Source organism: Cyprinodon tularosa, unplaced genomic scaffold, assembly GCF_016077235.1.
Source record: "Cyprinodon tularosa strain WSP-4 unplaced genomic scaffold, ASM1607723v1 ctg429, whole genome shotgun sequence".
Classification (NCBI taxonomy): Eukaryota; Metazoa; Chordata; class Actinopteri; order Cyprinodontiformes; family Cyprinodontidae; genus Cyprinodon; species Cyprinodon tularosa.
In genome coordinates, this window is record NW_024039151.1 from 707,178 (window position 1) to 734,872 (window position 27,695).

Genomic DNA, 27,695 nt, shown 5'->3' on the forward strand with positions numbered 1-27,695 from the left:
CTAGTTTGTATTGCTTACTTAAAAATGAAAATTTCAAACATTATCTTGGATATAAAGGAATCACTGATTTTTTTCCCCAATTATATTGCACAGGACAAAATAAGTCCACTAAAAGAGGAGCATTTAAATTTTTTTTTAGATAAAATACTAAAATCTTAAAAAAAAAAAAAAAGTTCACTTAAATTATCAGACGTTGTTATTGCCTGATATGAGGCAGGGCCTACAAACAATGCTTCCTATCATTCAAGCTTTTCATTCATTTTGAATGAAAATGAAAATATCAAACTATTTACTGAGTTTTCTAAAATAAAAAGTCTTTTTTGCCATTATAAAAGATTTTTATCAGTCATATTTTGAGAAAAGCACATACAGTTGAAATAGATTTAGGCATTTAGTATGCATAAACTTTAGCATGAAATAGCATAACCTCCATTCCTAAATGGTCTGAAGTGTTTCCAGTATAATCTTTGACATATCTGTGGAATATGCAACAATTTCTCATTTGAAGGAGGAGCAATCTTTCAGAAAATTTGGGTTTCTATGCTAACTGGGAATACAGACTCTTCCTGTTACCTAGCCTACATATATTAATGGTTGTAAGTGATTTGGTTCAAATAATTTCAGTTTGTTCTGTTGTCACTCTGCATTATCATACTGCAAGTGTTTTTGTATACCTATTTGCTTAAAAACAGAATCTCTTTCATATCTTTAACACTTTAATTGCAATATGATTTAATGGATTTACTAAAATGAAGTTGCCTGCTCTAAATCTATTCAAATAGGATACATTTATTCAATATAGGCAATAAAAAGCTAACATTTACACAAAGAAGCCAACAAAGCCATTACATTTTTAAATTAAGATTGTTAAGCTCTTTTGGTTTAGTAAATTTCCCTTTATCATTTGGCTCCAGACTTGTCCAAAGCTACACAGTGTCTACTTGAGTATACTGTGTGATATTTCTCCTACAGTCTTAACCTCCATCTCAGCCTCTTAACACTTTGGCTTGGATCAGCTCAGATCCATACACTCCACTGGGTTTAGAGCCATTACCTTAATTACATAGTGGAGACTCAATTCCCTGCCCAGCATCTTGATCTGTTGGCTGCCTTTCAGATGCCTAACCTATAGTTTAATTCAGGTCGTATAATCGTCCTGCTGTTTATACTGATGCATAGGCCTTAAATTCCTGTGCCTGTATGGTGCTGATTATCTTGTCCTGACAGAGAAATGGTTTGCTGACTTGTGCAGAGCTCAAGCTGAAAAAGATGACAGGGATTTTATTGATTCATATTACTATTACTTTTAAATTAATATGTATATGCATAACTCATACAGTACATTGCAAATATGCATACTTCTTAAATCACACTACCTGGGCCTGCAACGACTTAGCTAACTTCTTAACTAAAAAACAAAAGAGTAGAGGGGCCATCTATATGTCCATTTCATGTCCAGCACCAAGTTGTCTCCAACTAGAAGGTATTTTAACTAAATGTCCTGGTTCTGCCAAAGAACCTACAAAAGCTTATAATAAATCATACACCAACTTAGCTCTTCTTCATGCTTTTCTCCATGTTTTATAGACATGTTGCTTTTGTAAGGTTTCCTCCTGACCCTAAAAACAGCAACTTCCACAAGTTTCTGTTTCTGCAAACTAACCTCAAACCTTATTTTACCTCAATAAGATTACTGAAAAGCTTTGTTAATTTCAACGTCCCTCAGTCAGGCTTCCTTGTTCACTACAGTACAGAAACTTTTCTTATCCATCCATCCATCCATCCATCCATCCATCCATCCATTTTCTACTGCTTTATCCTGCGCCAGAGGCGGAGGCAGCAGTCTAAGCAGTGATGCCCAGACTTACCGATCAACACACACCTCCTCCAGCTGTTCTGGGGGGGGACCCCAAGGTGACAGGTTAGCTCAGACACATAGTACTGCAAGCGTTGGGAGCCTTGGGATTTGTTCCAGGCATGTCCTGGAACACCTTCCAAGAGAGGCGACCAGGAGGCATGCGGAATTGATGCCCAAGCAAAACTTCCCAGTGCATGCTGAAGGTCCTGGTTTGATGAGGCCAACAGGATAACATCCTCTGCAAACAATAGAGATGATATCCTGAGGTTACCAAACCGGACACCCTCCGGTCCCTGGTTGCGCCTAGAAATTCTGTCCATAAATGAACAGAACCGGTAACAAAGGGCAACCCTAGTGGAGATCAACATCTGACTTACTGCCGCCAAAGCAAACGTGCCTGCTGACCCTCACAAAACACTTAGGCCTGCCAGGTCTGACCGGCTTCTTCCCCTGCCAGAGGATCCAGCTCGCCACCAGGCGGTGATCAGTTGATAGCTCAGCCCCTCTCTTCACCCAAGACTCTGAGACACATGACCAGAGATTAGATGAAAAAACTACAAAGGAGATCATCAACCTCTGGCCTAGAGTGTCATAGTGCCACATGTACTTATGGACACCCTTGTGCTGGAATATGGTGTCTGTTATGGAAAAACTGTGATTAGCTCAGGTTTAGATCCGGGAGGCCGTTCCTCCCAATTACCCCTGTCCAGGTCTTACTATCGCTACCCATGTGGGCATTGAATTCCCCAGTAGAACAATGGTGGTCCCAGTTGGAGCACCATCTAGTACCACTCCCGGGGACTCCAGGAAGGCCGGGTACTGTACACTAATGTTGCGCCCGTTGGCTGAGAGACCTGTCCCCAGCCCAAAGGCGTATGGACATGACCCTCTCGGCCACTGGGATAAATTCCAACATGTGACAACTGAGCTGGGGGGCAATGATCAAGGCCACCATGGCCCGCTTCCTCTCCCAGCGAACAACGCCAGAGAAGTGGAGTGTCCAGCCTCTTTTAAGGAGATGAGATCCTAAACCCAAGCTGTGTGTGGAGGTGAGCCGAATATATCTAGTAGGTAACTCTCAACATCCTGCACAAGCTCAGATTCCTTCCCCCCCAGCAAGATGATGTTGCACATCCCTAAAGCCAGAAGCTTTGTGCGCTGACCGGGTCGTAAAGGGACCCTACCTTGACCGCCACCCAATTCTCTATGCACCCGACAGCTATGGATCTGTCTGCGGTTGGTGGGTCCACAGGAAGGTGGGCCCACATAATTTGTTCGGGCTGGGCCCGGCCGGGCCCCATAAGCAAAGGCCCTGCCACCAGGTGCCCACATGCGAGCCCCAACCCCAGGCCTGGCTCCACGGTGGGGCCCTGGCTGCGCCATGAAATGCAACATCACAGTCCTTGAATTAACTCTCTCTATAATGATCTTCTGAGTTGCTCTTAGTCACCTAGGACCTGTTTGCGGTGGGAGACCCTACCACTGGGTATAATGCCCCAGACAACACAGCTCCTAGGATCATTCAGGCACTCAAACAACCCCACCATGTTAAGGTGGCAGCTCGTAGGGTTTTCTTGTCAAAGAGTTCAATTTGATCTATATAAATGCAGCCAGAGGAAGAACCACAGGGTTAAAATTATTGAACCGTAGTGCAGCCTGTTGATCACTCCATTTGACCAGAGTGCCTGGAAAACTGGGTTGTCCTCTAGGGTAAAGCCCTGGAGTGGTTTAAATTCGACTTGAAGGACAGGAACTTTTTCTTTTTGTAGCTAACTTTACATCCAAGACCACATTTATTTATGTGTTTGAGAGTATGTGTAAGAGAGTTTCATGGTGTTTGTGTGGGACATTGAAATTATAGCGGTGAGAAAATTTAACATTGTCTCATTTGGCCTCTCATAATAAACACATAGTGTGCAGTTTCCTCTTAAACTGTTACACAGCAGTCCCTGCATTAATACAGAAGTGTATGCAGCTTTATACATAATGGCTGCTATGGTGGGTAGCCTTTGCTTAAAATGTTGGAAGGAAGAAATCAAGGCACTCAAGAGTGTACAAAAAAAAGCTTCAGGATTATTTTGTAATTTTAGATTAGATGGATTGGACTGGTAGTATTTAATTTAGCTTAAAACTAAAGTTTTTATATCAAATAATGTAAATAAATGTTTCTGTCCATAAATGCTGAAATTTAATACTACCTTCTGGATCAGTCATGTTATACCTTCCATGCCCTTATCCATTTAAAAATTGCTTCTTCAGTTCGTTAATGTTTCTAGGAAACAAAACAAACCACTAAGGCAATGTCCTTTTCTTTGGACAGTGTGTGGCTGCGACTTGGTGCGGTCAGGTTTCTTCCACCACTCTGGTGAATATATCTGTACTGAGGACTACCAGCGCCTGTACGGGACCCAGTGTGACAGCTGTGACGAGTACATCACTGGAGAGGTGGTCTCTGCAATGGGGAGGACGTACCACCCGCACTGTTTTGTCTGCAGCGTCTGCAGGTATGGCCATGCTTTACTTAATAACCTAAGATAGAATAAAAACATACACTATATTGCCAAAAGTATTTGCTCACCCATCCAAATTATTGGAATCAGGTGTTCCAATCACTTCCATGGCCACAGGTGTATAAATTCAAGCACCTAGGCATGCAGACTGTTTTTACAAACATTTGTGAAAGAATGGGTCGCTCTCAGGAGCTCAGTGAATTCCAGCGTGGAACTGTGATAGGATGCCACCTGTGCAACAAATCCAGTCGTGAAATTTCCTCGCTCCTAAATATTCCACAGTCAACTGTCAGCTGTATTATAAGAAAATGGAAGTGTTTGGGAACGACAGCAACTCAGCCACGAAGTGGTAGGCCACGTAAACTGACGGAGCGGGGTCAGCGGATGCTGACGCGCATAGTGCGAAGAGGTCGCCAACTTTCTGCAGAGTCAATCACTACAGACCTCCAAACTTCATGTGGCCTTCAGATTAGCTCAAGAACAGTGCGCAGAGAGCTTCATGGAATGGGTTTCCATGGTCGAGCAGCTGCATCCAAGCCATACATCACCAAGTGCAATGCAAAGCGTCGGATGCGGTGGTGTAAAGCACGCCGCCACTGGACTCTAGAGCAGTGGAGACGCGTTCTCTGGAGTGACGAATCGCGCTTCTCCATCTGGCAATCTGATGGACGGGTCTGGGTTTGGCGGTTGCCAGGAGAACGGTACTTGTCTGACTGCATTGTGCCAAGTGTAAAGTTTGGTGGAGGGGGGATTATGGTGTGGGGTTGTTTTTCAGGAGCTGGGCTTGGCCCCTTAGTTCCAGTGAAAGGAACTCTGAATGCTTCAGCATACCAAGACATTTTGGACAATTCCATGCTCCCAACTTTGTGGGAACAGTTTGGAGCTGGCCCCTTCCTCTTCCAACATGACTGTGCACCAGTGCACAAAGCAAGGTCCATAAAGACATGGATGACAGAGTCTGGTGTGGATGAACTTGACTGGCCTGCACAGAGTCATGACCTCAACCCGATAGAACACCTTTGGGATGAATTAGAGCGGAGACTGAGAGCCAGGCCTTCTCGTCCAACATCAGTGTGCGACCTCACAAATGCGCTTCTGGAAGAATGGTCAAAAATTCCCATAAACACACTCCTAAACCTTGTGGACAGCCTTCCCAGAAGAGTTGAAGCTGTTCTAGCTGCAAAGGGTGGACCGACGTCATATTGAACCCTATGGATTAGGAACGGGATGTCACTTAAGCTCATATGTGAGTCAAGGCAGGTGAGCAAATACTTTTGGCAATATAGTGTACATCTACATAAAGGTTTAGTAGTAACAAATGTAGAAGTCATGTCCTCACTTAACTAATAAGTGTCTAGAACTATTAAGTCTCTTGTCCTCATACTATTTAGCCTTTTCACACCTAAATCATCATCAGAATGATGATAGAATATAATGAATATTCTAGGCAGAAAAAAAAACACATGCATGCAACAATTGCTGCACCTGGATTGATGGTTTGCAGCATGAAATTCATTGGTTCAATTCCTGGGTTTAGGGTCGTTATGCACAATGTTTGTACATTCTCATTGATCATGTGTGGGCTCCTTTAATACTCCCCTTTTCTCCCAATCCATGACTGTCATTTTTTTCTTGGTCTTTCTAAATAGCATTTAGGTCTAAGTGTATGTGGGTGTGTGTATGTGTGCTGGCTGGCTGGATGGATGGAATTAGTTGATTTTATTTTACCTAAGTTTACCGATTTCCATGTTAAGCAGTTATTACCAGTGTTGCTTTACTGTTGTCTTACAGCCAGTAGGTCCTGAGTTAAAATCCTGGATCTGAACAGGCTTGAACAGTTTTTATGAAACAGCCTGCCTATATGGGCATCTTTTCTGTGTTCAGAGTCAATCGAAGCTGAAACAGTGTGATGGTTAATCTTTGTCTCTGCTATGGAGGATATTTAATATTGAAGGTTTAAGTGGACAGTATTGGACTATTGGAAGTTACCCTCACATTTCCTGCTTTCTAAGAATACTATTAACATTCAGATTGGTGCGGCTGCTTCTGTCATGCAAACGCTGCACTAGTCTGTTGTGGTACAGAGAGAGCAGAGCATAAAGGCAAAGCTCTCAATTTACCAGTCGGTTTACATTCCTACCCTCACCTATGGTCATGAAATCTCGAGCATGACCAAAGAACAGGATGCAGGATACAAGCAGCAGAGCTTTTACCATAGAGTGGCTGGGTACTCCCTAAGAGATAGGCTGTGGAACGCTTATCGGGGAGAGGCTCAGAGTAGAGCCGTTTCTCTTCCACATTGAGAGGAGTCAGCTGAGGCGGCTTTTTTGGATAAACCCCTGGACGCCTCCCTCAGTGCGAGTTTAGGCATGTCCCACCAAGAGGAATCCCAGGGGATGACCCAGGACACACTGGAGGGACGCTTCCCCCAGAAGAGTTTGCAGAGGTGTCTGAGGAAAGGGTCTGGGATTCGCTGGTGACACTTTTGCCCCATGTCCCAGTCCTGGATAAAAAGAAGTCAACAACAAATCCTAATGATTTTAGAATACTGGACCCAGAATTCAGGGCGAGACAGGCAGTGGGAAAGTTCAAAACGTTTATTATAAACAAACAGGTGCGCGGGGCTGCTCGTCTGCTGCAGGACGGATCTCTGATTCAAAGTTCAGTCCATTCGCGGAGAACATCAGAATCCCGGAGGGAGGTTTGACAACAGATGCGGCGGGCGACGCCCCCAGAGCTCCTAGAGAGAGTAAGCGGAGCGGGCGCCAGCCGACGCCGAGCAGCAACAGAGTCCAGAAGGGAAATCCAAGGCCGAAGTCAGAAGACAGTTCCAGGTTCAGAAGCCGGTGGAATCCAAGATCAGATACGACAAACAGAGCAGACAGGGGCAAGGCAAAACTCAAGATCCTCAGGGCAGAAACTGGTCAAAATCAGGAAAACAGACAGACGAAAGAATGCTAGGAAACGTCTCACCAAAACACACAAATAACCTGGCGCTGATGGGAGGCAAACACACAACTTAAATAGTAGAGGAACCAGGTGAAAAGGATCGGCAATAATCAGCCGCAGAACCAATTAGACAGGGAGCAAGGAGCAAAGGAAAAAACCAAACCATCAGCGCCAAGATCATGACACAAATATTAAGATTCTCTTTGGATGCTGTTTTTTTCACAGATGTTTCATTTTGAATTTACTCTTAAAATTATGTTGATAAAAGTAAACCTCTTTGAAAGAAAAATCCATCTATTGGGAGAAAAACCTGTAAGTGTTACTCAATACCTCTCCTGATAACCCACCTAAGCAATATAAGTATTATCAACCGTATGTTGTTAATTCGGTTAGTCCATCTTTGTAATTATTAGTAATTATATATACATTTTACATTTGAAATGTATTTGCAAATAAAACCTCAGAATGTATTATTTTGAATGATTATTGCTCCACAGAGGTTATTTTCCTGCTTGCTTTGAAATCTATTTAATTTGCACTGTGTGTTTTCAGGCGTCCATTCCCAATTGGAGACAGAGTGACCTTCTGTGGGAAAAAGTGTGTATGTCAGCAGTGCTCGCGCTCTCTGAAAAAAGACAAGCCTGTTAAGATTCTTGGACCGAGCTGTAAGAACCAAACATGCACACTCTGACACATGGGCACCTACAGCACACGCTGCTTTATGCTGTTCCTAGATTCCCTTTGAGTATTTTGAACAGGGGAAATTAAGAATTAAAACAGCGGAATAGTTATAAAAACCTCAAAAAAAGAGTAAGCCAAGGGAAACAATGAAACAAAGCAATAATAAAATGCAGCTTGGTTCACGTTCAATACTCTTTATTTAAATCTTACTCCAATCACTAATGAGGTTAAAAGACAGAACTTGTTGGATTTATTTTTTTTGTCAATAAATATGGAAACAACACATCTAATAATTGCTGCTGCTTGTTTTAACTTATATGCTTTATTCTCCTTTGTAATTTTACCTTTATCAAGTGAGAAAAATATTGAGATAGATATACAGTAAGAATGCCAAAAAGCAACAAATGTTTTTTTTAATGAGCAAAATATCCATATTTTCCAAAGAAATGGATAAAGAGAAACTAGATTTTATTTAAGCCCTTGCTTATAATCCTGCACACTTATTTATCAGCGGTAAGAATTGGCTATATATATCGCAATACAGTCAGTGTTGGGTAAGTTACTTTAAAAATGTAATCGGACCGTTACAGTTACAAGTTACCTTGTTTAAAGTGTAATTGTAGTGTAACTTTTTCGATTACTTTTAAAAAGTAATATAACTAATAACTTTTGATTACTTTAAGGTTTTAATGAGTATTGATCCATGTTCAACATTTAATTTTTGAGAACTGAATGTGAACCTTAAAAAAGCACTAAGCTGAGAGGGAACTGCTGACAGGCAATCACAGGATGTCCACAAGAAGAGATGCTTCGTCTATCAGTGAGTTGCACTTACCTCTAAATGTTTCCTCAGGTTTGACATAGATTGCTTCGACGTGGACAAGTTCTTGATAAATTTGAGCCATTTTCACAGATGCAAATGAAATGCTCCTTAAATTTCCAGTGCTGGAAGGCTGTCATTTTTGATGCGCTGCTTGAGCTGAAATAGAACCGTCCGCTCGCCTGCTGTTCCTCAAGGAGGCTCCACCAGCACAGGATGGATCATCAGAGTGGCAAATATGATAGAGACAAGGAGCCGTAGCGGGAAACGGCGATACAGGGCACGAAGCAATAAAAAATATCTTTACATATTTCGCAAAGGTTTTTCTTTATATTTAAAAAAAATATATACTAAATTTGTAATTCTTAATATTTTCGGAAGTAACTGTAACTGAATTACATATTTTCTCATTGTAACTGTAACGAATTACAGTTACTCTTTTTTTGTAATTAAATTATGTAACGTCGTTACATGTAATCCGTTACTCCCCAACACTGAATACAGTATCAAAGGCAACATTAATACATTTTGTAATAATATAGCGCCCTGCCAACAAGCGAATGGGGGTTTAAGTGTTATAGAATTAGATACTGAAGCGTGTGTTTGCCTTTAAATATATATATTTTTTTACATTTGATTGCTTCTATATTCTGAATCATTATCATCTAATGTTATAATATATCAGCATTTTTAATTATTATGATAATCTTCTAAAAAAAAAAAAAGTATCACAATATTTGACAGAATCTATTTTTTCTTAGACCCTTTATATTGATAAATCTATATTGATTTTGGTTCTGTATAATATACACAGTGAATCAGGTGAGAAGTTCTTCTTTATCTCTAATTTAATATAAGACTCCTTAGTCATAGCAGATACTAACTTTCCGTCTTCCCCAGAAAGCACTAATTCTGCCTAATTCTGAAAAGATGAGTTCTGTTTTTGTCTTATTTATTGTTAGTATATTGATGTAAATGATTAATTAATAACTGTAATATTGTTTTCAGTTTATGGTTAATATACTAACAACAAAAAATGAAGTTAGTTAAGACATTTCACCAGAGAGCATCACTGCTGCCACCTTCTAGAATTAAAGGTGATAGAGTATGTTGCAGTGGCCATGGGTGTGGCAAATGATTGCAATGGCCACCACTCTTTTTGTAAAAACTGAGCAAATTCTATGTCACAGTGATATTTTGCTTAGCTTTTTATAGATTAAAGCAGGTTCTTCATATTATATAGTTCCATCTGATGTATCTATTCACCTCCTACATATATAAGAGTTTCCCTGCCATATTGAACCTGACCAAAAAGAGTTAAAATCCCTAAAGGAACATACTGTAGCTACATGCTCTGAATGTGGCCTGTGCTTCAGGTCATTTCACAGCCTAGTCTTGGTCACTCCATCTGTCTGAAACAGTGTGGTATTTCAACAGGAGAGAGGGATGGAAAGGAAGATAGGAGAAGAATTAAACCAAATGAGTTCTTAAAGACGTTATGCCTTTCCTCAGTTCTTGACTTCCTCCCTCTCTTGTCCTGCTATCCAGACTGTGCAGGCTGCAGCCAAGAGATCAAGCAGGGCCAATCTCTGCTGGCTTTGGAGAGGCAGTGGCACATCACTTGTTTCAAATGTAGGACGTGTGGCTGTACTCTCACTGGGGAATACATCAGCAAGTAAGTGGCTTCATCTTTTCTTCATATATTACTACAGTTAGCCCAAGCATGAGTCAATAAGCACAGTGGGAATGGGTATCGGTGATATACCATGTTCGAATAGCTGTTTATGAAATGAATGAAGAGCAGTACGACTATTGCAATAACAGTGGAGTAGAAATGATATGCAAATCCTTATTACTGGCAGAGATGGGATTCCTTACTGTGAGGATGACTACCACACTCAGTTTGGGATCAAGTGTGAAGGCTGCAGCAGGTACATCAGCGGCAGGGTGCTTGAGGTAAGAGCTTTTGTTGCTGTTCTTGTCTTGATCACCTGAACTTTATTCATCTTTAATTGTCAAGCCAAAAATGTAACTGTTGATCAGACTGTGTGTGAAAAATTAGTAATTTTTTATTTCAAATGTACACAAGAGATACATCTGAGCAGGATCTTTTAATGCTGCAGGAATTTACCTTGAAAATACAACCTTCTCTGACGAAACTTATGACCATGCAAAACAACACTCCTATCTACCAATCTGCCTTTTTTCTCTCTAGTTCTCTCTATTCATTAATTCCACTGTTTCCTTCTATCAATCATCACTCTATTTTCATCTGTGCTGTCCCCTTCAGTTCTAAGTGACTCTTTGATGTCTTTTCTTTCTTCCTTCCTGCTCCTGCATTACATCTGCAGGCCGGAGGAAGGCATTACCACCCGAGTTGTGCCAGGTGTGCTCGCTGTCACATGACGTTTCAAGAAGGAGAGGAAATGTACCTTACGGGTGAGGAAACTGTTTATTATTAATCAATAAACAAATAGGCCATATTGGTCTGAATTATGATTATCATGAAAATAAAACAACATTTATTTTCTTAATATGTTGTCAAACAAATACAAACATGCTTCCTGATTTGTACCTTTAATAGACATCATAATATGAGCTACTAATTTAATTGTGCACTGCAAGAAACCAGATGCCCTATGAGTGATGCAGCTTCTGTGGAACTGAGTGTGTACATAAAGGTGTGTATGTCTGTGTTAAGCTGAGCTTGAACTCGGGCCATGGAGACGTACTGGGATGTCCTAATGCTGAGATACATTGGAAATGGAGCAATGCTCAAAGAGGCTTTAGCATCCTCATGTGAAATGAAAAATATAATCAAGACCTGTTTCCTTCAGATAACTTTTTGGCAAAAACATGGCAGAATAGCCGGGGGCATCTGGATCATTCCAACTGTTGTAAACATTCAAGGTCATTCTTTTAATTTATGAGAACAGAGTCAGTAAGAAACGTCACATCAACTCTCTAGACGCAACAAAACCCAGAAAGTACATACATATATATATATATATATATATATATATATATATATATATATACAGGTGATGGCTAACCAACCAGACATCGTGTTGATGGACAAACAGCAGAAGAAGGCAGTAGTGATAGATGTGGCAATCCCAAGCGACAGCAACATCAAGAAGAAAGAACACGAGAAGCTTGAGAAATACCAAGGACTGAAGGAGGAGCTAGAAAAGATGTGGAAAGTGAGAGCAGCAGTGGTGCCAGTGGTAATTGGAGCACTGGGGGCTGTGACCCCCAAACTGGGAGAGTGGCTACAGCAGATTCCAGGTAAAACATCAGAGGTCTCTGTCCAGAAGAGCGCAGTCCTAGGAACAGCTAAGATACTGCGCAGAACCCTCAAACTCCCAGGCCTCTGGTAGTGGACCCGAGCTTGAGGATGACACATACCACCCCACGAGGGGTGAGAAAACAGTTTTTTTTTTTTTTTTTTTTTTTTTTTATATGTATGTATGCATTTTCAAAATGCACATTTTTTATACATGTTTTATCTTTAAATAAAATTATCTTCAAGTGTAAAGTTTATAAAAAGGAAGGAAAAAATAATTGGTTTGCTAACAGGATTTTAGCAAGTTAAAAAAACTCAATATTAGCAACAAAAAAAAGACATTAATTTCGTTAATTTGATATCCTCTTAGCAATGATCGTCATTCCTAATCATAACTTGAATAATACGAAAGGCAGGATAGTATCAGCTGTAGATTGTGCATTCTTGGAACAATAACTTTGTGAACAGCAGCCATAGGACTGTGACACTCAGAGAGAGGCTGTTTATAACATAATATAAGTAGGAATTTTAGCACTGATTAACACAGACAGTTTCATGTTTACTACTTTTTTTAGTAGTATTAGTATTTAGTAGTATTATTATTTTCATTTACAAAGAGTAGACTTGTATGTTCAAAAGTCACTTATAGAAAACTGCAAGGCAACATTACACCCCCACAGCCCCTCCATCTGTAAAATGAATACTGGCTCACCAGAAAAAAATACTAGTGGAGACACTGCTAACAGCAACGGCGCGTTGGAATGTACCAAATGTAAGAAAATGTCTATAACCAATACAGAGTTGCAGTGATGGTGAAAAGGTTTTGTTTGTATGACTTAAGGGACATGGCGGTGGGTGTTGACTTGTGGTGCGGGCCTCTTGCCGGAGATACTTTGCGGGGTTAATCTTGACCTAGTTTTGGGTCACGTAGTGTGGCTTGGTGGCGTCTGCTCGGGGTCGTGTCATGCTGGGCTGTTGCCTTGCTGCCGCGACATGCGATGTGGTAGGGGGGCGAGATGCGGCATGGAGAGCTTGGGGTGGAGGTTGTTTGCTGGGCTAACACTGACTGGGTGTATTGTCATCAGCCCAGCCGCCCCACCCAAAAACAAAGACATTTAATATAACATCAGTAAATAAAGTTTTTTTCAGTTTCACATTATTTAATAGTTTTAATTTAGTGAAATTCAATTTTAATTCAACACATTTAATTTCAAATTTGGACAGATTCTGATTAATTCAAATGGCGCAGGTTTCTCCACATAGGTTTTCCCCCAAAAAATCTATTTGATCGGTGAAATCCGAATATGTTAACATGCACATTGAATATTCTATGGAATATTTCTCTTCAAATGCATTAAATGTCTTCAGTCCTGTTCTGCTCATTTTAGAGACACAAACTCTGTGTGCATTTGGTTAGTAGGTCAGCTTTGCTATTCACTTTGTACACATGCTAATCTTTAAAAGATCAGGGCCTTAGTATTGTGAATGAGAATTTACTGTATGTTTTTAAAGAGAAGATCAGCAAAAAAGATGCTTTAAAGGGACTGGATAAATTGTAAATCACTGTATAAAAGTTTATAGGTTTTACATGAACCTTTAGATCTGCAAGCACTACTGAAGTTACAGTAGGGCTGAATAGTAAGTACACACTGTCCAAGGACTAAAGTCAATTACATTTTATCCTTCACTTGTGTTGATGGGATTCATTACTCCATGTTGTCTGTGTCAGAGTAATTCTGATGGGTCTGACTGCATCAGAGGTCCTTTCATCCCAGGTCTCTGTTAAATCAGAGAAATGTTTTTTTCTTTTTTGCAGAACAGATTTATTAGAAAGGATGCCATAAGTATTTAAATGCTTTTCTTGTTACATGCAGTTTATATATTATGTTGCAGTTTTAAAATGTTAAAGAAATGAACAAAATCTTGTTGCATGCAGGATATGTCCAGAGAGGAGAAGAATGCAAAACATCCAGACTGCACATAGCAGGAGATGATGGGCCAGATAGACTGGAGGATGGCTGAACAGGGCAGAGCAAGAATCATAGTATAAATCACAATCCAGAATCAGAGAGCCGATGACTGGCTGTGGGAGTCTGGTATATATGGGCAGCAGAACAGGTGCAGGGAATGAGCTTGATTTAGTTGCCACTGCGAGCAGCTTGCAGGTGCATGAGATAAAGTTGATTGATGCCGAGCATGATGCGTGCAAGAATCCAGTCAGTCAGCCCAAACACATCAGAACAGAGGGTGGTTGCATATTTGTGGTTAGGAAGACCAGTAAAGTGTGTTTTACCTCACGTATAAAATGCATTTAACACAAAAGTGCACTTACAAACAACACACATTTTTAGTCTTAATATGCATATTGGGATACACAATGTTAAGTCCCTTGCTCATCAACACATGAGATTTCAGGGATTGTCATATAAATGAGAACTACTGCTCCTAATTGAACAACAGATGGCTGCTACTCTCGATCTTGGGAGTTAATGTTATATTTGATTTATTTTTGTTTCTGTTTCTTTCCATATATGTTCCACATGTTGAAATGACAAGCTATTTTAAAGTGCTACTTTTATTATAAAGAGAAACAAATATCTGATCTTCTTATCAAAGTGCAAAGAAAAGAAAACACAAAAGTCACATACAATTTTGCAGGATCTAGACATTGAGATTCCAGTATTTAAGATTTACAACACATCAGTTATACATTGAATCTTAATTTAGGAATGCTGAATTTCAAGAAGTAAATAAAATGCAAAGAAATACCACCGTGGCATAGAAGAGTTTATAGTTTTGTAAACGTTAACCTTACAAAGGTGCAATTTTAAACATGGTTTTTCCATATGAACTTGACTTAAACCATCCACAAAACTAGATGTAAAGACAGAAAGCTTTAAAAAGATTATGTTTCCCAGTTAAACAGGGATTGAAGCAGCCATGATAAAAAGTAGAGCTGCTTTACCCGTAACATGTGGCTGTAACACAAAGTCGCCACGCAGGTCGACACCTCCTGTTTCGCCTCATTGACATTCTGCTGGGCTTCCTCTCAGAGGCATGAGTAAAAAAAAAAAGGCGTTTGCATATAACATTTTAAGTCTGTTAGGGCGACAGCATCTTAGATCTGTACAGGAAGTACATGTGTGTATATCTGACCAAAGCTTGCTTTTAAATTTATCCATATGCATTGATGTACATGCATGTATTGTTATTGTTTAAATGGGACTGTGTGTTTCTACTCAGTTTCTGTAAGCTGCCCCAAGGTTATATTTGCTCCATTTGATGACTTCAGCCATGAAGGACTGAACTATCACCCTCGTAAGACAAGTGTAATTAGGACACATGCACACCGAAGCTGGAAGACACATACTGTAGACACGTACTGCCTCCAGTCAATCTTAAAAGGCATGTCTTCAATAGCAAATAGCATCAAGATTTTTTTTTCTATTGCCTTTAAATTATGGTTCTTACATTTTTAGGATACTTTGGCAGTAGTAATGGGCAAGTGAAAATTTTTATTTAATCAATTAGACTTTTACAATTTTGTAATCATGATTCAGCTGATATTGTTGATTAAATACACATTTAACATAATGAGCATTTTTTTAATCTAGATTAATTTCATTCAAAGCTCGAAACACAAAATGGTTATAAAATCTGGCTTCTGATCTGTTCATAAAACTTCTAATCAAAACTTAGTGGGAACTGGAGGCCTGGGAGGGTTGTAGCTTTGCTTTCATTCAGAATCCGACGTTATGTTAATCCAGACGCAATGAAATTCAACATAACAGCGTTACACGTAATAATTAATTTAACAGCTAATATTAGATTTTAAAGAACTGTTTTTATTTTCATTTTTTTATTATCTTAACTAGGGCTATAATGTTTGTTTTTATTGATTAATCAGTTTTTTTCATCTTAGATGCAAAATTGTGTTAAAATTACTACTCTAAGTAGGTCACTCTATAAACAAAAGGTATGTTTTAGAGTCCCTAAACTCCATTTAACAATTAATCAATTACTTAGTTAATTTAGGATTATTTCAATAATCGATTAATCGCGATTAATTGTGTCAGTCTTAATCTTGACTGTTTTCTTTATTCTTTTGCTACAACAGTCCAATGGAAGTGTACCAACCTCATACCCTTGAACCAATAGAAAAAAGAGTAGAAACAGAAAGGAAAAAATCTAGATCGTGGAGTTTCTTTGTGTGTTTGCTGTTTCCACTAAAACCTTACAGTAAGTGCGTCTTGACAGACGACCATTCACTTTAAGCCTGGCTCTGCTGCAATTTTCATCTCCACTCTGCATGCTTGCTTGGTATGAGAGATTGTTGTCCACAACACAATTGAACTGCTGTCCACTTTGGAAACACACTCCGCCAAAAGTAGCAATTCAGCAAAATCAATGACTTGATGCAACAAGCTGGGTTAAGATACTAAGGCCCCGTCCACACGAAGTCAAAACGAACACGAAACGCTGATATTTTCCAAAACGTTTGCCGTAAAGACGGTGACGTAAAATAAATGTGAGCGTCCACACGAATGCATGAAAACGCTGCAAAATGTATGCCAGGCCTGTAAGTGGCGCTGTGGTGCCAAAGCAAAAATAAGCGACGAAATGTTGGGCATGCGCACTAATATTTATACATGGTTGCCCTGCGGGTCCATTTTCGTGGTTAAGTCAAATTCAGGTGCTGAACTATGTCGTCGATATTGCTCTGTTCTTCCTGGAGATATTCCAGAAGAAGAAGATTCTGTTGTAAGCCCGACAGCAGGGTGAGTAGCATTAGCAGCAACGGCGCCATTGTTGTTGTGATACTGTGTCGCGCATGCGTGTTTAGAGGCGACGCTATGACGCATGTGTGTAAAAAAAAAATGCGGTTAGGGCGTAAATATGGAAACGCGAAAACGGCGTTTCGAAATCTTCCCACTCTGAAGGCTGAATAAAAAAAAGATCGTTTACAGACCCCCGAAATGCCGGCTTCGTGTGGATGAGAGGCTGGTTTGGTGAAAAATTTGTGCGTTTAGGCCAGGGTTTGACTTCGTGTGGACGGGGCCTAAGAAACACAAAACTTTTAACCAATCTGTCTATAATTTTATTGAGCTGACTCTGTACATTGCCTTTAGATGACATACTGTAAAGCGGTCCTAAATAAATAAACTGATGTGATTTATGCTGCATTCAGGTTTAAGTTGAGCTTTGTTGTCCTTCGCTACACTCGCTAACCTCCACCTGCAAAATAAAAGCCTGGTTTAAGGTTTTACCTTCATATTTTGATTTAATTAACAACATTTGTGAAATTCTAAGCCTTGGTCTTGGTCTTCTTGGTTGAACCAGTTTTGGCTTCATCCCTCGTTTGTGTCTTAGCATCATTTATGTATTTTATGTGCGCTTTTCTTAACTTGTTGTCATGGCTCAGAACAGAGGACCCAGCATAAAGGTCAAGACAGACAATGGGATAATTCGAAAAGCGTTGTTAATTAAATAAATGGGCTGCAGATCTGCAGTAGTAGTGGCTAGGGCGTCTGAGACAGGAAACTCGGCAGGAGAAAAACACAGATTAGTGACCACAATAATCTGACGGAGGATGATATGAATGCGTGAGTCACTAAGCATGGTTTAAAGTAAAGTCTGTGTCGAGAGAACGAGGTTGATACCACCCAGACAGCTGACAAGATGCAGCGATTGCCGAACAGAGAGTTCCAGACGCCGAAGCCTTGAAGATCAAAGATCTGACAGGAGATCAGATCCGAGCAGATAAAGGAAGGCAGGATAATCATGAGGGTGAAGTCAGGAGGCAGATCCAGGTTCAGTCCACAAGAAGAATCCAACAGGAGTCCGGAGACAGGACAGGCAAACATAAAATTCTAACACAGAAGGTTCAAGAATAACCTGGCACTGATGACTGGGAGCAAGCAGTTTAAATAGAAGCTGGGCAGAGTTAGGCAGGTGAAAGAAATGACCAATCAAGCCAGTCATCAGCGGCAAGATCATGACACTTATTCTTTCTACTAACAGCATTTTTCTTGGCATGTATTTAATGTGGTTATGTGTAAGTCTCTTTTTGGTGTTTGCTAGTCTATTTTTTCAGTATTTACGTGGCATTTGCACTCTATGGCCACCATTTAGTTTGACCCCCAATAAACAATCATTTCTTTGAACAAAGATGGATTCAGGATCACAGGTGATTCGGTGCAGCTGAGTTTTCTGTCCAGTATACATAACCGGCAGCGTTATTCAGCAAAATGCATTTCCTCTGAGGCTGATTTGCATATCTCCTTCTTAATATAGAACTATTAGAATGTCAAATGACATAAACAAAAAGGTCAATATTGCTTCCTGGGTTTAACACTGGATGGTCTTATCTAGTCTTCTTTAAATATCGTTGGTGAGACTCAGACAGCTGAGCTCTGTGATTGATTTATCTTACTTTGCATAAAGGTGAAATGATCAAAGAGCCTCATCTCATGACAGAATGAAATGTCCCTGAAAGGAAGTAAGCAGGGCACAGGTTGTGTTAGAGTAGATCAAATTCAGGTGGACAGTTTTCCTGTCAATGAATGACTTTCTTTGTACAAATGCAGATTCTTCTCATCCAGGAGATGAAGGATCTTAAGGCCACATATCTGCTTGGCAGCAGAGCCAAGGAGTGTGGGTGGGACAGGGGTGCACTGAATCACCACGCATGGTTTTGTCTGCAGTATTGATTTTTTTGTGCTTCTGTGTCTGTGTGTGCTTAGATATTGTGAGTGTAGGTTAGATTTCCATTCTTGCTGGTGGTGGTTGTATATCAGCTCGAAGTCCATTCTGCTGGGTTGAATCTCCCCCAGACTCCAGAAAAAGATAAATACTAATGTGAGTACAGAACTGGGCCCATTCAACCATCAGGCTATGGTTGTGGGCCAGAACATGTACAGAAAAGTATAAACTGAAAATTAAACTTATATGAAACCCTTTTTTTTTTTTTGAGTTTTTACGTCACTAGTCAACCTATTCTCATTATGAGTGCGTATGAAATCGTACGAAAAGTTATGCACCGTAATTTTGTACGTTTTGGACGTTTTTTCGTTGTATGCGCATGCGCATCTGACCCACCATTCACGATTATAGAATACTGTATAAATTACAATTAGCCCTAACCCTGACCCTACACCTAACCCTAAGATATAAAACAGCAAGCAACGTAGTTAGAGACATGAATAAGTGCTGATTGCACTGTTTTTCCCATTTTTACGTCCGTCCGCGGATCTGCTTTTTTTTTCTGTCTGCCAGCGCATGCGCACTGATGTGGTTTTTTTGAGGAAAAACGTCCAAAACGTACGAAATAGTGTGCATAAGTTTTCGTACAATTTCATACGCACTGATAATGAGAATATGTATGAAAGGGGTATGAGAGAGGGGGTGTCGGGTTCTTTGATAGGTTTTTTCTTAAGAAGAACTGAAATACAGACTTATCGATACTATTCCTGCTGGAAGGAGAGACAGTTGAACCCCAGACTCAAACATACTGTCTCCCACTGGCCCTCCTCTGCAGAGAGTTTATTAACAGAACCTGACACATGGTTATAAACAGGGTATTGTTCTGACAGAACAATTGATCAGTTCATGAAGACAGAATGCTCCATCAGAATGACAAGGCAGGATGGTCTCCTGACTGGATCATGAGACAGGAGTGGAGCATCCCCTCGCACAAATGTTTCATAAGCACACATTAATTTTAGAATCATTATTGAATAAACCTAACAGGGGGAGAGACATGTGGCAAAAGACCATAGGTCAGATTCGAACCTTGGTGGGCCACGTCGATGAGTAAGGCCTCCGTACATGGGTTGTGCGTGCTAAGTGCTGCGCCACCTGCACACCCATATTAAACCTTTATGAGTTAATTTCATACTGATTGTCTTCTCAGTAGTAAACGATGGCTAAGTTGCTTTCTAGGATAATCAGTCACATTTATTTTCCTATGCTTAGACATAGCAGGCTTAGATTATTCTATAATGTCCTTGAGTGCAGAAATCGATTGAATAAAATTCAAACGTCTAATTTAATAATTCATTTGTCACTGTAGGGTGAGAAGACAGCTTAGTCTAGTACTGGTTTTAGGACAAAACAAAGTGTAGCACATATTGCTGGGGGGGAAAGGGAGATGCAGCGCAAAGGAGAAGATATTAAGAAGTATTGATGCAGTATGAATTATGTATTAAAGGTATAGTGGAGGATTTTCACAAATTTTCGAAAAAACCCGCCCTCTCCACTTTGAAAAAAATGCACATGCACAACCCTGTACCCACTCCGGACAGGGAACGCCTATTAAACCCATTTCTCCTATTGCACGTTCTGTTTAAAAGTTTCTGTTTGCATCGCTCATAGAAGCTTACTTTCCAAAAGAAGATTTGCAATTTTTCCACTATGTCTGACTCACCACAGGTACGTGAAAATGGGGATGACAAGGTAGGACGGCCTTACGTTAACACACTGTATCACCAGAATGATTGACAATTACGATTACCACTTATTTTGATGATCCACCCGAGAAAGAAAACATCCTCCACTATACCTTTAGGGTATAAATATTCGTTATTTTCTACTAGTTACAGCAGGACATGGCTGGGGTTCAATTAACAATTATTTTGTCCTGACCCAGGGATTATCTGCTGGACTGTGTGTGAGTGGGTGTGTGTGCACGCAGGGCGGATGTATGAACATCATCATCACTATCAGATCCTCCTGCATATAACATCCTGACATTAGTGGTTTATTGTTATGAATAATCTGTAATAGCTTCCAATCATTTCCTCTTCCCTCTCCTGCTCTCTCTCTGCCACTCTATCTTTCTTTTGCCTCTGCCTCTCCCACAGCTTTCACTGGGCATTGCAGTAACTTTCACAGCATGAGTTTGGCCATTTATTTTTTATGTAACACACATTGCTAATTTTAAAGGTGCAAATTACACTTATATCTCTGATTTTTAGTTTAATTCTTTGTAGGTTTGCCCAGTTATAAAGATGAAAAGTAAAGTTTTCTTACATTATTAGTTGAAGAGTTTCTACAGCTTGCTTTTGAGACACTTACAGGATAGAAGTTCATCTAAGTTGAGAATTATTTGTGTTGTTAGCTTAGCTAAAGATGATTTTAACTTTGTTCATGGGTACAAAGAAAACCATATAAAGCTACAGGCTCTGTTCACAGACTAGACAAACTGCCTCCAAAGCCATAGATCCTGCGTTCAGTGTTTGTGTGTGCATGGTTGATGGATGTTGATGCACTTGAGAGAGGCTGATTTGTTCCTCTTAGGATCCCATAAACCTGTATGGCTGTTGCCCACACACAATAAACAAGGGTAACTGAGGAAGAATCATGTGTTTCTGTGTCTGTGTAGGTTCGGAGGTTTGGCACCCCATGTGTAAAGAAGCAGCTCGGCTGGAGAGAAAACTGAGGGTGAGTGATACTAGGAGTATCTCCAACCCCCTGCCCTTCCTATCTATTTCTTTGCTCCATATTCTCCTAGTCAAAATGTGTTGTTCATGCTTTCTAAGCCTCGGTGGTTCATTTGACTTCATCATGAAGTAATGATAACCATGCGAATCATAAGATAAGATAATATGCTGACAACCTTTATATAAATATATATCTTATAATTATATGTTATTTTGATCAAAGAGTTACTTTAATTCCTGTAAATTTACAGAGTTCAGTAAGAGTCCACAGTTGCATAAAGTTACGGAAAGATATTTGTGTCCCAGAGGTTGCTGCAGTATGACTAGATCTCAGACTTGGCAAAGTTCTTTATGCCCGATGCCCATCCTGGCACACCCAAACCCAGGTCCCCTGGATCGGGTCACGGTCATAGATATAAATCACCTCGCCATAGAGACTCCATTAAGTTACAGAAAGATAAACTGTAAAAAAAACAAACAAACAAACAAAAATAAACATAAGGGGAATGAGAACCTAAACGGAGAAAGGTAAAAAAAGAAAGGCACATAACAGTGCCAATACATCTGCTAAACCTCAATCTCTTTAAAAAAAATACAAATTAATCTGAAAACAGGACTTCATGTTACTCCCAGACCAATTAATAAGAGCTGGAAAATAACAAATCAAAATGAAGTCAGAAGCTGGTGGTAAACACACACCCACATGATGCCACCTTTTGTACACAGACTCAGTGTTTACATAGCTGACCGACAAAAGTACAAATACTTCGTTACTATACTTAAGTACACTTTTTAGGTACCTATACTTTACTCCATTACTTATTTTTCTTCCTACTTCTGACTTCTACTTATTACATTTTCACACAAGTATCTGTACTTTCTATTCCTTATATTTTTAAAAACGTTACTCGTTACTCTTGGATTCGGTTTAATGTTTATAAATATTTATTTCACGTCATGTGCTCCATCCAATGCCGATCATTGGCGCCATCCACATCTAGTGAAAACTAATGTAATTGGATGAGTCATATAACGCAAACACTCATTGGTTGCTAAAGAAAATCACCAGAAGCAAGCAGGTGTTCTTCAAACTGCAAACGTGAATTGTCTATGCCATGCTACAATGTCGGATTCAGAAAAAGATGTTGAAATGTCTGAAAGGTCGGACACAGGGGCGAGCGTATCGGGAGATGGAGACCAACAAGAACTCCCTCATCCTTGGCCCTATCTCAAAGAATTTTTTGAAATAGTCGAAATTTTCAATTCATATAGTGGCGTCTGGCTGTTTCTTTTTTATTTTAATTTATACTTTTTGTAGTACTTTTGTTACTTTTTTACTTTTACTTGAGTAAAGAGGTCAAGTTGATACTTCAAATTTTACCAGAGTGTTTTTAAACTGCAGTATCTATACTTCTGCTTAAGTAACAAATGTGTGAACTTGTGACACCACTGCTGACCGACTCTGTGTGTTAAAGTCTCTCATGTTCATTGTCTGTTGTTTGGTCCACCAGCTGAGACGAACCTCTGAGACTGCATCCACTTCTCCATCAGGTTCCTCTCCGCTGCTTGGCTCCCCTCACCGGCTCATCTGTGTGAGTATCTCCCATCCCAGGGCTTCAGAGGTTCCAGCTTGTACCGTCTCTGTCACAGCTGTCCTTCCAATGTCAGTCATACAGACACATTGATATCTCTCCCTGTGCAACTATCTGTATGTCTGGGATTGTTTTGATTAAACTCACTCATCTCTAGTTTTCTATTTAAGACAATTTTGTGTCCTTGTGTGAATGTGTGTGCATCCTTATGTTTCCCTTACAGTCTTTAGAGCTTGTTATACTTCCACAGCAGTGTGTCGCAGTGAGCTTGTCAGAGGTACGATGCAGATATTTTTGATTTATGCCCAATTTTTGAAGCGTGGTCTGCGATATGTTATTCAACGCCGCAACACAACAGGGACTATCAAGATTTAGCTGTAGGTCTAGATACAGCCGAGGTGTTGAGGAAGTGGAAAAACACAAGGGGCAAGTTTGTGCGACAACAGAGGTGCGAAAAAGAGCAGGGATCCAGGTGGAAAAAGGGTCCCAGCATTCTCGCGCACCTCGCTCTTCTGGCTGGTCCGACTTCATGAGTCGTTTTCCACAATGGCGGTCATACAAACAAAAGAAGCTGGTAAAGTACCAAACAGGAAATACGGATAGTGTAGAGCGGATGTAGATTTGACCAATCAGGCCTCCTGTCTGTGGCACTGTCTGCGGTCACCTACAGTTTCGGAGAGGTGAAGCAGAGTGTCTGCAGAAGGGGTGGGGGCACATCTGCGTTAACTGCGACACACACACACACAGACGACCTGGTTTCTGATGTTTTAGGCTGCATGCAGCTGGAGGCTCAGCCCTGCAGATGATACCCCACAACCAGACATAATCCTTTATCAGGCTCACCATAGACACACTTAGCTCTTTAAAAGATGTTGTGGAGAGAAACAGCTGTGGAAGGATGCATACACACACACACACACACACACACACACACACACACACACACACAACACAACCTCGCTGCAGAAACTGTTGGTGACTGACCATAATTTAGATACTAAATAAAAATATTTATGTTTTTTTCTCCTTCTTTTCCAGTCCTTGGGCTCCTTATCACCATATTCTCATGTAAGTATACTTCAACCAGATATATTGGTTTGAATAATAATAGCCACTATTTGAAAATCATGTGACAGAAAGCGACTAGATGAGGATGTCACTATGACACATTTCCCAAACATGTCATTTTAATATACCTTTTAAATCTATTTATATTTAGATGAATCTCTCCAACTCCACAAACTAAAATACCAAAACTTATTTTTGTTGTACACAAATTCCATTGTTTTTACCCTCCATCTCTGTCAAATTTTTTGGATACTGTCTTCTTACCTTGAACTTGTCTTTACTGTTTTGAATTATGTTTTATTCGATGTTTGTTTAAAGGTTAGTTACTGTGTGCCTCGCTTTCCACATTATTGATTATTGCTGAGGTTATGTCAGTAAAATAAGGAAGAACAAGTAAAATATACAGAATATTATTTGATGTATAACCCATACATCCATTCAGCCATCTTCTCCAGCTTATTCAGTCAGGGTCGTAGTGAGGCCGGTTCCTATCTCTGGCAGTCTATCGGTGTGGTACACCCTGGACAGGTCGCCAGTCTATCACAGGACAACACAGAGATGCAGAGAGACATACAACCAAGCAAACACTTACACCTGAGGTGAATTTAGAGAAGCCAATTAATCTAACAGTGATGTTTTTCATCTGTGGGAAGAAGCCAGAGTACCCAGAGAGAACACACACATGCACATGGAGAACATGCAAACTCCATGCAGAAAGACCCCAGGCCAATAATCAAACCCAGAACCTTCTTGATGCAAGGCAGCAGTGCTAACCACTGCTCCACCGTGCAGTCGTGTTTTGATTCCCCTAAAAGTGATAGAATTTTTGCTATTTTCATTTTAAATTTGAGGTTTCCAGTACATTTTGTGGTCTACAATTAGACCCAAAAAGTGTTTTATATAGGGATTTTTTTTTATATCTAAAAAAGATCTGTATATATTTAATCCAAGGTATCTGTAAATTCCCATGTATCACATATTTGGTATTATTCAGATTTAATGACAGTCACTTTAAGGTGAACCACAATTTTATAATTGTATAATTTTGTTTAATCTTTATTTTCATATATATATCTGCTGCAATTCTCCCACAACAACTACTGAATATTGTTTTTGGACATAGGATTCACCCGCAACACAAATCTTGAATGGCATGTTTTCTCATCTTTTTTATTTTGAATAATGATTTCTGTGTTTGTTTTTAAGTTATTGTAATGAGCGTTCAGTTATATGACATTGATTGGCTAATTTTGCTCATTTTTCTTACAAGCTGATTTAATTTAATCAGTTTAAAAGTTTCAAAGTATTTTTATGTGATATTTAGGTTGGTGAAATGAGAAACAAATTGGCCTTATATTATATAAGTCTTTAAATCTGCCAGTTATCCTTGAGAAAGCTGTGCAAAAGTTTCCTAACAGAAAACATCTCTCTATGCTTTCTTTAAGGATATCTTGGACAGTGTTGAGTTAAGAAAGAGGCTTTCCTGCAGCTCCGCCTTCACGGAGTCTCCTGCACATAGTCATCATGGAGGATCCCCACTGCATTATTATCACCACGGTAACAAGCCCAACCAGTAAAGACTCACAAACAGTGAAAGTATCAGGTCCCAACCTGGCAATGCTTATAGAAACAGCTTTCAGTAGGTGTATTGTGATATAAGTGATGAGTACCTCAGGTACAGACATGACACTCATCAGATGTTCAGTCCCTGCGTCTCTCATTAGTCTCTGTTTTTCTGTTTGGGCCATTGATGCTTTGGCTTTCACTGCTTGACTGGGTTGACTGCAGGCAGTGAGAGTGGCAGAAGTTCACCTATTTATACTCAACCAGAGCCCAGGTGTGCCACACCCACCACCTCCACCTTTCAAGTTCCCAAGCATTTCCATGTCCCAGGTAGGCTCTGAAACATTCCCCTGACCTTTGACCCCCTTTCTAGACCAGAATGAGCCCCCTCTTTGTAAAAAGCAACTTTATGGGTAAAGATTTTCAAATGATTCTTCTCTGACAATCTGATGTCAGATTGTGCACACTTATATACATACACAGGCAAAAATAATGTAATCTCTTCTCCCCTCTTTAAAGAACCACTACTTTCGCTCCAGAGTCTTAGTTCCACCCACATAGCATAATTGAAAATGCTGGGGTAGGCGTGCCCAGAGGAACAGTATTTGTGTGGGGGCACTGGGTGTGATCTCCTGCACACTGGCACAGTGGGGGAAAAAAACATGGTAGCTGTGGTCAGATCTTTCTCCACTGTCTTCCCCAGAGGCAGAGGAAATGGGAAGGAAAGGGATGAGGCCGTACTGGTGGCTCGGAGATTCTCTCTGACTGCTCCCTCCTCCCACATTCGTTCTACTGGGGACCATAGCTGATAACTTTCATGTCTTGTGACCCATTGACAGAAAAAAAAAAAACAGTTGCCAAAATGATGATCTTATTTTAGACTAAAGAAATTATTCCTTGTTGTCCAATTTTGCTGGTTTGTCAAGCCAAACCCACAGAATTCCCAGGTTTGTTCCTAATATAGCAAGCCAGTAAGAACTCTCTATTCAAAGTGGAATTGTGCGAATGGTGGTCATGAAAGGTGCTGTCCAAAGAGTGCTAAAAGAGGAGCCTGTATGCTACCTAATATAGCTTCTTCAGCTTAAGGATCTTGCAATTTTCTGTTGGCTTTAAGGAATCCCACAACCCTTCGCATGGCATGACATATTCAGTGTGGGAGATGTGCAAATATACACATATCCATTCATGTGGGTTTCTTTAATGAAGAGCTTTGGAAGCATGATCCACTTGAATTACAATTTACTGCATTCAGATCAAGCTAGATTTTTTACCTTCAACCCTATAAAATGCAGCAACACTGCTTAGCCACCCCCCATGGCTGTATGTTGCTCAACATCATTCTGATATTTAGTGTTTATAGGATAGAAATGAACTGCCTCACCCAATATAAAAAAGGAGGAAAAATAGGTGGTTTCAAGAAGGCAGTTGTAAAGAATTTTATCAAAGGTCCCAAGAGTTAAGTGTTTTGATGACAAATATTCAGCAAATTTTAGATTTAATTTAGAAAAAGATTAGATCCTTTGATGTCTCTTGAGAAGAATCTTACTGATGTGGAGTTCTTGAATAATTTGCGACCTCCTTTATCTACCAGTTAGTGCAAGTTCATTTAATTTCCATGCTCCATCATCCTTTCTCTTTACAAATCAACCTCGTCCTTTAATCCATTTTCTCTTGGCTCATTTCCCTTTTATAGGCTTCATCCCTTCACTGAAAGCTTCACATTTGATTTCCCCTTGTCACTTCCTCTTCAGCCCATCTCTGTCCACCACATTCTTCTAGTTTTTTTTTTGTTTGCACATGGTTGCCAGCCCTGCATTAGCTATCATTTCATCCTCCACTACTAGAGCAAACAAAAAAAATGTATTTGGCACATGCTTTTATCCAAAGTGCTCCACTGTTCCAGATGCATGCATTTAGCCAGCATGGTC

General features: G+C 40.0%; 1 protein-coding gene across 2 annotated transcripts in view; it reads left to right on the forward strand.

The window, feature by feature from the left end:
- Window positions 1–27,695, forward strand: part of LOC119792704 (actin-binding LIM protein 3-like) — a 68,833-nt gene that overhangs the window by 13,787 nt on the left and 27,351 nt on the right. The window contains exons 3-12 of one of the 2 annotated variants that reach the window (XM_038299452.1): window positions 4,179–4,362; window positions 7,870–7,982; window positions 10,367–10,493; window positions 10,681–10,774; window positions 11,170–11,257; window positions 21,487–21,545; window positions 23,056–23,136; window positions 24,175–24,204; window positions 25,650–25,761; window positions 25,993–26,097. In XM_038299452.1, the coding sequence (XP_038155380.1) occupies window positions 4,179–4,362; window positions 7,870–7,982; window positions 10,367–10,493; window positions 10,681–10,774; window positions 11,170–11,257; window positions 21,487–21,545; window positions 23,056–23,136; window positions 24,175–24,204; window positions 25,650–25,761; window positions 25,993–26,097 (993 nt within the window). The remainder of the gene's footprint in view (window positions 1–4,178; window positions 4,363–7,869; window positions 7,983–10,366; window positions 10,494–10,680; window positions 10,775–11,169; window positions 11,258–21,486; window positions 21,546–23,055; window positions 23,137–24,174; window positions 24,205–25,649; window positions 25,762–25,992; window positions 26,098–27,695) is intronic. The other variant, XM_038299453.1, reaches the window with a different exon arrangement.